Source organism: Callithrix jacchus, chromosome 22, assembly GCF_049354715.1.
Source record: "Callithrix jacchus isolate 240 chromosome 22, calJac240_pri, whole genome shotgun sequence".
Lineage (NCBI taxonomy): Eukaryota > Metazoa > Chordata > Mammalia > Primates > Cebidae > Callithrix > Callithrix jacchus.
The window spans coordinates 1,425,661-1,436,302 of NC_133523.1; the positions used below are offsets into that span (position 1 = coordinate 1,425,661).

Consider the following 10,642-nt stretch of genomic DNA (forward strand, 5'->3'; position numbering starts at 1 on the left):
CAATCACAGAAGGCACCTTGTCACTGAAGCCCCTGGCCGTCCCGGGTCCCGCTGGGGTTCCTGGTATGCAGTCGGTGCTCAATAAGCACTTGCAGAAATGTGAGAAGGAAGAAAGGGCGCTAGGGGAGGACTCCGGGAGAGCCTAACTCCCGTGTCACAGGGGGCAGGGGCTTGGAGGGAGTCACTCGCAGATGGGGAAACTGAGGCCGGGAGGGACTGCACCTGGCCTGGGGTCACCAAGGTCGGGGGCTGAGTTCACCAGTGTTGTACACCCATGGCTGACTCCCTCTGCCTGGGCCGCCGCCCTGGCCTTCAGCCTCTCCGGCTGCTCCCTACCTGGTGGGTGCAGCTTAACCGTGCCTCGCGGTCAGCAGGGACCCACGGACCCCAGACACCGCAGGCCCCAGGGAGAAATGCAACCATGTCCCACACACAGCGGGTTGTCCCAGGTGGCAGCATGAGCTGTGCATCTGGGGTGGGAGCCACAGGGTTACCCCACAGGGGAGGGTTTGCTGAGTGACCTTGTGACACCCCCTGATGCACGCACAGCCCACGCCGGCCCTCCTGGTTGCAGAAGAACATAGCGGGCTGGCAGCCAGCAGACAGCAGCGGCTCTCACCTGCCTCCTTAGCTGGGAGGGGTTCCTGGGTGGGCCTGAGAAAATATGCAGCAGGTCGGGGGCCTCAGGACCTCCCAAAGGCCCATTCCCCACCTCATACATTCCCTGCCCTCTCCCCACACTGGGTCAGACGTGCAGGGAGGAGGTGGGGCTGGACTGGGAGGAGGAGTCGGGTGTGGGTGACCACGTGTCTACCCATGAGCAAAACTGTGCCAGGGTTCTACCAGTGTGTCCCTGAGCCTCTGTGGCTGAGTGCATGTGACTGGAGTGCTTAAAAAAAAAAAAAAAGTGGGCCGGGCGCGGTGGCTCATGCCTGTAATCCCAGCACTTTGGGAGGCCGAGGCGGGTGGATCACGAGGTCAAAAGATCGAGACCATCCTGGTCAACATGGTGAAACCCCGTCTCTACTAAAAATACAAAAAATTAGCTGGGCACGGTGCCATGCACTTGTAGTCCCATCTACTTGGCAGGCTGAGGAGGGGAACTGCTTGAACCCAGGAGGTGGAGGTTGCAGTGAGCTGAGATCACCACCACTGCACTCCAGCCTGGGGGACAGAGCAAGACTTCATTAAAAAAAAAGAAAAAAAAAAAAAGGAGGCGGTGGACACATGTGGATGGGTGGAAATCCAGCCAGAAATGCCCAGGCTGAAAAGCCTGTCTCTGAGTTTCCTGGTAGGCAGGAAAAAGGGGAAATTGGTATGTTACAGTGCTTGGTAGGCATGTCTTCTATTTTTTTTCTTTTGAGACGGAGTTTCGCTCTTGTTACCTAGGCTGGAGTGCAATGGTGCGATCTCGGCTCACCGCAACCTCCGCCTCCTGGGTTCAGGCAATTCTCCTGCCTCAGCCTCCCAAGTAGCTGGGATTACAGGCACGCACCACCACGCCCAGCTAATTTTTTGTATTTTTAGTAGAGACGGGGTTTCACCATGTTGACCGGGATGGTCTCGATCTCTTGACCTCGTGATCCACCCGCCTCGGCCTCCCAAAGTGCTGGGATTACAGGTGTGAGCCACCGCGCCTGGCGGGTAGGCGAGTCTTCTAAGAGGCGTGCCTGCTCGTGACAGTGTCTGCCCTTCACACATGAGGGTGTGTGTGAGTAGCAGAGAGGAGACACAGCAGCGTCGGGGAAGTAAACAGACGAGCTCGCTGGTGCCCAGGGTGGGGGTGTCAGGCTTGTTCCTGGCGGTGTCTCCGAGCAAGTGCGTGTGATGCAGACAATGAGGGCAGACCTAAACCTCCGGAGTACAGTGCTCGCTTCGGCAGCACCTACCCTAAAACTGGAGCGATACAGACAAGATGAGCGTGGCCCCTGCACAAGGATGACATGGAAATCCGTGAAGCGTTCCATGTTTAAAAAACAAAACAAAACAACAACAAAAAACAACTTTCTGAGTATAAATAGCCATGAGCTTCCTGGCAGCCAGGGAGAGAGGTGAAATAAGTCAGAGTGTCCTCAGTGTTTCCTCACCAGCGCCTGCCGGCTTGTGACGGTGACAGTGGCTGCATGCAGAGGTGTCTGTGTGTGAGAGGGAGTCACATTGCTGCAGGTGGGACACATTTCAGAGCAGCCTGGAAGCCAGGGCGAGAGGGGAAATACGTTGACTTTGAGCCTGGTCAGATGTATGTTTCTTGCTGTGTGTGTGGCCAGGGTTCCTGGGGGATCAGACAGGACAGCGCCGGGCAGTCAGGCGTATGCGGCTGTCCTCGGCCGGGCTCCAGGGCCGGGCGTAGCCGGCGTGGGGCAGCAGCAGCCGGTCCTGTGTGCCGTCGGGGCTGACGAGGCGCTGGACAGCCAGCAGGTAGTCCCGGTGGGGTGCCAGCATCGGGCAGGGGCAGCGGCCCGGCGCCCACACGTACTCGCGGGCCCTCAGGGGCGTGCGGTTCTTGTAGACCAGCTGGATACGCACCTCGTAGCGGGTCTCCTGGGCCTGGCGGTGGCGGCCCAGCACGCGGGCCTGGAACGCTGTGGGCAGGGTGGGCGCTGAGCTGACTGCAGGCTCCACTCTGCGAAAATCTCCATGCCCCCGTTGCCAGAAGAGGGGCTGAGGGTCAGGTGGGACCTCGGGATCTACAGTGACTGGAGTCAGCCTCAAGTCAGGGGTCGACGAGGGATCAGGGGTCACATAAGGTCAGGAGAAGGGGTCAAGGGTAAAGTCAGGTTAGGGGCAGAGATTATGGGGAAGCCAGGTTAGCAGGGGGCTAAGTGAGGGAAGGGCCCCGGGGGTCTCACCAAAGTCACTGGCGCAATAGTGAAGCAGTCGGTGGGCGCGGCCTCGGGTGTCGGGACAGGGTGGGCAGGGGTCTGTGGGGTGGGCAGTGCTGTGAGGGGCACAGGCCTCTGCCCCAAATCGCCCCCCACCCTGGCCTTCCCCACCTCACCTGGGGCCAGGGGTGAGGTCTGTGCAGGGGAGACAGCGGGGGCTGCGGGGGGCTGTGGCTCCACCTCCCGGGGCTGAGGCTGCCGCAGGGGCCAGCCCAGGGCCTGCGCCCGCGCCTGGAAGGGGTTGTAGCGTTCCCGGGGGAGCCAGAACTCAAACTCGATGCCCGGGTTGGGCTCCTGCAGGAGGACCTGGAGGGGAGAGGCACACAGGGAACTGCTCCAGAGGCTGGGGTTGCCTCCTCCCTCTGATGCTCTGTCCCTAGCCTTCTTCTGACCCTGTCCCCAGCCTCCTCCCTCTGACCCTGTCCCCAGCCTCCTCCCTCCGACCCTGTCCCCAGCCTCCCCCAACCCTCTTTGCAGCCTCCCTCCTCTGATCCTGTTCCCAACCTCCTTCCACTGACCCTGTCACCGGCCTCCCTCCTCTGACACTGTCCTCGGCCTCCCCCCTCTGACCCTATCCCTGGCCTCCCCCCTCTGACCCTGTCTCCAGCCTCCCTTCTCTGATGCTCTGCCCCCACCCTCCCATCTGACCCTCTGTTCCCAGCCAACCCTGTCACTAAACTCCCCCATAACCCTGTTCCCAGCCTCTCACTGCTGATGCTTTGTCCCCAGCCGACACCCTCTGTCACCAGCCTCCCCTCTCTGACTTGTCCCCAGCTGCACCCCCTCGGACGCTCTCTCCCCAGCTCCCCTCTGACCCTGTCTCCCCAGCCCCCCTCGGACCCTCTCTCCCCAGCCCGCCTCAGACCCTCTCTCCCCAGACCCCTCGGTCCCTCTCTCCCCAGCCCCCCTCGGTCCCTCTCTCCCCAGCCCCCCTGGGACCCTCTCTCCCCAGCCCCCCTCTGTCCCTCTCTCTCCAGCCCCCCTCTGTCCCTCTCTCCCCAGCCCCCCTCTGTCCCTCTCTCCCCAGCCCCCCTCTGTCCCTCTCTCCCCAGCCCCCCTCTGTCCCTCTTTCCCAAGCCCCCCTCTGACCCTGTCTCCCAAGCCCCCCTCTGTCCCTCTCTCCCCAGCCCCCCTCTGTCCCTCTTTCCCAAGCCCCCCTCTGACCCTGTCTCCCAAGCCCCCCTCTGTCCCTCTCTCCCCAGCCCCCCTCTGTCCCACTCTCCCCAGCCCCCCTCTGTCCCTCTCTCCCCAGCCCCCCTCTGACCCTCTTGGAGGCCCGGTGGCACCTGCAGGAGCAGGTCGTCGGAGGTGGGCCCGGCTGCGTGCAACGTCTCCTCGGGCCCTGGGCCGCGGGTGTAGACCACATGCGTGCCGGCCGCCTCGTAGGTCCCAGGCGGGCTGACTGCCCAGTCCCCGTTGAGGATGTAGCGCCCATCGCCCCCCATCAGCGCTGCAAGGGAACAGCCAGCCCTCAGGAGCCCATCTCGCCTCCCAGACCCTGGGGTCCCCTCCCCAGGCCTCAGTCTCCCCATCTGTAAACAGGGACGCCCCGTCCCCGGGCGGCTGGCCGCTGCCTCCCCCGTCAGATCCGAGGATACCCAGGTGGTTGCGGCTCCGGTGCGCCACGCGGAGGTGTCTGGCGCCCTCGGGGATCAGGGTCACGTTCCAGTACCCAGAGAAGGCACCTGGCGGGGAGGGTAGGAGGGTGTCGGGGTGCCAGTAGGGGTGCATTTGAGCGATGACTTGAGGATTAAATGACCTACTGCGGGTTAGACAGCTCGCCAGAGTCGTGGGAACCGGAAACCCTCCGTAGACGTTTGGACACAGTTACTGTCGCTTCGGTGCGGCAGTGAAAGCGTTAAAACCCCATCCGTTCTGGGGAGGGTGGGACAATCTGTCAATAGCCAATCAGGATGAAGAGAAAGGGGGGCTGGACCGCACACTACCCAATCAGCACGAAAATTTGCTTCCGGGCCGCGGCTTGTTAAAGGGCCCGCTCTGACGTGTGTGCAGGGAGGACGGGGCGGGCAGTCACCGGCGTCGCGAAACACGCGCTGCACGAATAGGCACGAATCGTTGGCGCCTCCGCAGCGGCCGCAGCGGTCCTCGAGGGCGCCGGAGCCCAGCAACCCATCACAGCCGGCGCTCTAAAGGGTAAAGGACAGGCGCGGTGTGACTGGCGCTGGGAGGGGCAGGACCTGGGGAAAGGGCAGAGCGTGGGAGTAAAAGGACAAGGCCTGGAGGGAAGATGGGGGTGGAGCCTAGGGAAGAGGGGGCGGGGCCTAGAGGGAGGAGATGGGCGTGGCACCAAGGGGTGGGGCCCAAAGGTGGATGGGGGCGGGATCTAGTGATGGGCGGGGCCTAGAAGGGGAGGGTGGGTGGGTGGAGCCTATGGGTGGGTGGAGCCTAGAGGGGAGGCTGTGGGTGGAGCCTGAATGGGAGGTAGGCAGGGCTCAGACTGGGCTCCCGCGAGTCCTTACTAGGCAGCGGCCAGCCACGCAGACCCCCTGGGCACCCGGGCTGCAGGCGGTGCCATCCAGGACGCGGCCGAAGCTGTGGTAGAAGGTGTGCCCTTCGGCCAGGCAGTTGAGGTCACACTGGCTGGGCGCTGAGGGCGGGAGGAGTCCGTGGGCCTGGGACTCCTATTCCAGTTCCAGTCTCCCTATACCAAGGTCCGTCAGGCAACCATCGCCTTGGGCAGATGAAGCCCAGAGATTCAGCCAAAGCCACGTATCGAGGCTGAGGCAGAGCCAGGACTGGGCCATAAGTGCTCTGCCTCCAGCAACCTAGGACTCCCAGGCAAGTATCCTGGGGCTGGATTCATTCATTGGTAGTCTTTATATTAGGAGTCCTTACGTAGTATTCATTATTAACGCCATCACTCATCCTTCATTCCACTGAACACCTGTTTTCCAGATACTCTTCTAAGCTCTAGGATACGGAAGCGAGAACTCAATCAGTGTGCAGATGGGTGGCGTTAAGGGCGGCCAGGTGCGGTGGCTCACACCTGTAATCCCAGCATGTTGGGAGGCTGAGGTGGGCAGATCTCCTAATCCCAGGAGTTCAAGACCAGCCTTGGCAACATGGCGAGACCCCCGTCTCTACCAAAAATAAAAAAAATTAGCCAGGCATGGTGGCATGTGACTGTGGTCCCAGCTATTCAGGAGGCTGGGGCAGGAGAATCACTTGAACCAGGGAGGTGGAGGCTGCAGTGAGCCGAGATGGTGCCACTGCACTCCAGCTTGGGTGACAGAGCAAGACTCTGTCCCCGAAAAAAACAACAAAAAAAATCTTGGCCGGACGCGGTGGCTCAAGCCTGTAATCCCAGCACTTTGGGAGGCCGAGGCGGGTGGATCATGAGGTCAACAGATCGAGGCCATCCTGGTCAACATGGTGAAACCCGGTCTCTACTAAAAATACAAAAAAAAAAAATTAGCTGGGCATGGTGGCGCGCGCCTGTAATCCCAGCTACTCGGGAGGCTGAGGCAGGAGAATTGCCTGAACCCGGGAGGCGGAGGTTGCGGCGAGCCGAGATCGCGCCATTGCACTCCAGCCTGGGTGACAAGAGCGAAACTCTGTCTCAAAAAAAAAAAAAAAAATCTTAGCACCTCACCCAAGCAACCAGCAAGTGCCCAATGATGTGTTTGTCCAGTATACTGACTGAGTATCATGCAATGGAGGTGTGTCGCTGGTCCTCCCTGGCCTCAGTTTCCCCTTCTATCTGGAAGTGGGGCAAAATGGGCCGTCTGATCACACACTCAGGCTGACAGCCCTGATCCCTACTCCTCCAGCTCCAGCTCCTTCTGGCTCCCATTTCCCTGAGCTTGCCTGGTAGACCCTGCCTTAGTGGGCCTCTGTGGGGGGTGGGACCCAGCAGGTTTCCTCTAATTCTCAGAGCAGGAAGGAAGGAAGGAAGGAGGAAGGAAGGGGAAATGAGGCACTTTCTCTGTTCTAGGCTTTTCTTATATCTGTGACTGCCTTCCCCATGGCGTGTGAAGCTGCCTGTCTCCCTGAAATCTGGAGGCGCGCTGCCCCGGGGCACACGGTTATATAACTTGCTATTTTCAGCTCAGGGCAGCAGCATTTCCTGCTACTGGGACAAGTTTGAGAACCACTGGCCTCTGGATACAGCTCTTAAGTAAATCCTCAGTCGGGTGTTCAGCCCTGTGCACAATGGACCCTGCTTCCCTCTGCCCCTGTTCCACCCCAGACATATGCTATTTCTGTTTCATTTCACCAACTCCTACATATTCTTCAAAGCCCTAGTGCTAATACCCTCTTCTCTTTGCAACACTCCAAGTCCCTCTTCCTGAGAGTAATAAGTTGTTCACTCTGGCCCAATCCTGACCACAGGAGATCAGGCTACTCACCCCCATAGAAGGGCACCCACTGGTAGATCTTCTGGGTGCCCAGGACAGGGCGGCCATTGTACAGGGCACACTGTAGGTCTCGGAAGGGCACAGCCCCTGGGGGGCAGTCCTGGGGGCAGAGATAGGAGGGCCAGAGGCTGGGACAACCCCAGGGACAGGTGTGGGCTTCAGGGCAGCCTGGGGTGGGGAGGGCATCTGGGAGGTGGGCAGGGCTTACTGGCAGCTGGCAGAGGCGGTACTCATGGGAGTCTCCCCAGCATGGCTCTTCCCCAGGAAGCCTGCAGGGAGCCAGAGTGTGGAGAGAACCCCCAGGGACCCCCTCCCAGGGCTGGCCTTCCACCCTCCACCCCCACCAACCCCACCCACATTCCAGCGGGATCAGCGGGATTAAAGGGCACAGCATGTGTGGGCAGGCCGAGGGTGCGGCCAGGGGCCAGGCTGGGCAGGGAGGGGGGTGCAGGGACCCCGTCCCGGCCCGCTCACCACAGGCAGCGCCGGCTGCGCACAGATACGCCCCGCCCGCAGGAGCTGGAGCAGCGGGTCCAGGACACCCACGGGGTCCACTCGCCTGGACCCTACTTGGGGAGACAGAGGCACGGTCAGCCTGGCGGGGGGATGCTGGTGACCCCACACTGCTGACTGGGTCCCCATTCCCACTCACCATCCCCCGGGCTCATGCCCCCCCTTACCTGAGCACTGAGCCCCAAAACACAGTTCAGCAGGGCCCACAGGAAGAGCAGGAGGTTCTGGAAGAGGCGGGGCCTGGGGAGCAGAGGGGCTGAGTCCAGGCAGCCACCGCCAGAGACACAGCGTTGTGTCCGGGCTCTGCCTTGACTGGCTGTGTGATCCCGGACAGTAACTAAACCTCTCTGTGCCCCACCTCTCCTCTCTGAAAAATGGGGTAACAGAGCCCCCCCTTGTGGGAAAGTTGAGGGTTCCTATGGATCAGGTAAAGTCAGGAGGTGTGGAACACGGGATGGAGAAGAACTCAAATTATGTTTTTTGAGACCGACACTCAGTCACCCGGGCTGGAGCGCAGCGGTGCAACTTTGGCTCACTGCAACCCTCCCGGGCTCAAGCAATCCTCCTGCCTCACCCTCTGGAAGCCGGGATTACAGGTGCCCGCCACCACGCCTGGCTAATTTTTGTATTTATTTATTTATTCAAAGATGGGGTTTCTCCATGATGGCCAGGCTGGTCTTGAACTCCTGACCTCAAGTGATCCACCTGCCTCGGCCTCCCAAAGTGCTGGGATTATAAGCATGAGCCACTGCGCCCAGCCTGAAGTTATTATTGATTGTGTATTGTGCTAGAATGCACACAGTAGGTGCTTAATTGATGCTTGATGACGGGAGACATCATTCACGAATAGTACACAGGTGACTCCTAGGGCTGGGCCCCCTCCCTGCCCTCCCTGCCCTCCCCACCATCCCCACCATCCCAGCTTCTACCTTTCTGCGTGGCCTGAGGCCAGCCACTCCACTGTCTCAGGCCTCAGTTTCCCCATCTGTGCAGTGGGGGCCAGGTGGACTCAGTCCATGATTCTGTGAGACCCTGCAGAAGGTGCGGCCGGCAGGGGCTGGGTCAGGAGTTGGGTCCCTGGCAGAGGCCCCCAGCTGTACCCCGGGCCCAGGGCTCCCTCAGCTCCCAGAGAGCAGAGAGTCCTCCGGATTGGGGGTGGGGCAGAAAGGGGTGACCTGGCCTGGGTCCAGTCGGTGCCTCATGGCCTCATCGGTGGAGGGGGTGGGACTGAGCGACGGGGTGGCCGTGGAGGGAAGGGGCCACTGCTGAGGCTGGAGCAGGGACGGGGAGGAGGCTGACTGCCTCTCTGAGCCTTAGTTTCTCCATCTGTCGGGGCAGGGATGAAGTCACTTGCCATCCACACCCTCCTCGTGACCCCGGCCTGCAGGGAGAAGGGAGGGAAGGGAAGTGGCCATCCAGTGAGCCAGGAGGTCCCATGCCAGCAGAGCCTGAAGGGCGGGCAGGCGGGTGAGCCCTGGCCCAGGCAGCAGGCTGGGGAGGAGGCTGGGTCCCATTTGGACCCCATTTCCCTGGCTCTCAGGCCCTACTGGCTCCAGCATTTGGACCTCTGGGGCACCAGGGGTCCGGGGTCTGGGGTGTCTCCAGGTGCTCAGACGGCTGGGTGGCCAGCTGCGTCTGTCCGTGCTGCTCTCTGAGCTCAGAGCCTGGGCTGGCCCAGGAAGCAGGAAGAAGTAGGAACCAGACAGTTAAAACAGGTGGAGTGGGGCCAGGTGCGGCGGCTCACACCTGTCATCTCAGCACTTTGGGAGGCCGAGGCAGGCGGATCACCTGAGGTCGGGCGTTTGAGACCAGCCTGGCCAATATAGTGAAACCCCGTCTCTACTAAAATACAAAAATTAGCCAGGCGTGGTGGCGCACGCTTGTAGTCCCAGCTACTCGGGAGGCTGAGGCAGGAGAATCGCTTGAACCCGGGAGGCAGAGGTTGCAGTGAGCTGAGATGGGGCCACTGCACTCCAGCCTGGTGACACAGGGACACTCTGTCTCAAAAACAAAACAAACAGAGGGGAGCTTGACCTTCTGACAACCCCACCAGGTCCTGAGCCCGGCTTGGGGAGTGGGGTTTTGGCTGATGAAAAGGGGCCACAAAGAGAGCCTCCCCGCTCCACAGTGAGCCCTCCCCCCCAGATCAAGGCTCTCCCCGCCCGTGTGGGTTGCACCCCGGACCGGCGGTGGGATCTCAGGGCAAGGCGCACCTCTGGGCCTCAGTTTCCCCCGGAGGAAGTGGGAGGATAGGAAGAGGGACTTACCGGCTGCGCAGAGCCCAGGCAGCGCGTCCCGGCTCCCTGAGCGGCCGCAGGGCGGGCGGAAGCGGCGGGGCCCGAGGTGCCGGGCGCGGGGAGCCTGGGACGGCCCCTCCCACTGCGGCCTCCACGGGCGCGCCCAGGCCGGGTCGAGGAGGGGCGGCGGCCCCGGGCGCCCTCGCGCGGCGGGAGCGGATCTGCGGCAGGGGACTGCCCGGCGCACTGGAGCGCAGGGCCCCGCAGTCGCCGGCTGCTGTGCAGCGCCCGGTCCCGGTGACCTTGGCGGGCTCTGACGGAGGCGCGGCGCGGGCACTGACCCCCCGCTCTGCCCCGGGGCTGCTATTCCGGGCGCCGCTCTCAGGGCCCGGGAATGTGCGCGAACCGAGATCACCCCGCCCTGGGTCTGGGAGTCCGGGGCGCTGCCCCCACCCCGCCGACGCCCGGATTGCGTCCCCGCCGGGGTCCCCGTCTCCGGTCACAGCCCCTCCCCTGGTCCTGCCCGCCCACCCCTCCCGCGGGGGTCGCCCCACTCGTGGATGGGGACCCCCGCGCGCCTGGGCTCCCACCCGGGGGTTCCCCGCCCCAGGTCCCGGCCACCCCCAGCGTA

At 62.2% G+C, this 10,642-nt stretch overlaps 1 protein-coding gene and 1 non-coding gene across 20 annotated transcripts; one reads left to right on the top strand and one right to left on the bottom strand.

Annotated features, from left to right (window-relative positions):
* The first annotated feature begins 1,866 nt into the window (after positions 1-1,866).
* On the top strand, positions 1,867-1,973 carry LOC128930575 (U6 spliceosomal RNA). The gene has a single exon (XR_008478809.2). It is a non-coding gene; the product is annotated as a U6 spliceosomal RNA (small nuclear RNA).
* ADAMTSL5 (ADAMTS like 5) lies at positions 1,951-10,098 on the bottom strand. Of its 19 annotated transcripts, none has more exons than XM_078361354.1 (14): positions 10,042-10,098; positions 8,950-9,100; positions 8,704-8,806; positions 7,942-8,014; positions 7,736-7,827; positions 7,470-7,530; positions 7,253-7,361; positions 5,363-5,490; positions 4,918-5,029; positions 4,481-4,567; positions 4,169-4,332; positions 2,999-3,188; positions 2,850-2,921; positions 1,951-2,696 (listed from the first exon to the last, which is right to left on the bottom strand). In XM_078361354.1, exons 3-14 carry the CDS (start codon positions 8,757-8,759, stop codon positions 2,281-2,283), a joined length of 1,560 nt encoding a protein of 519 aa, XP_078217480.1. In that variant the 5' UTR covers positions 8,760-8,806; positions 8,950-9,100; positions 10,042-10,098; the 3' UTR covers positions 1,951-2,280. The 19 variants fall into 19 exon arrangements, with proteins under 19 accessions (XP_078217480.1, XP_078217485.1, XP_054105411.2 ...); XM_078361359.1 differs by lacking the exon at positions 8,950-9,100 and adding an exon at positions 9,129-9,155 and having other exon boundaries at positions 1,951-2,582; XM_054249436.2 differs by lacking the exon at positions 8,950-9,100 and adding an exon at positions 9,129-9,155.
* Between the last annotated feature and the right edge of the window lie 544 nt (positions 10,099-10,642).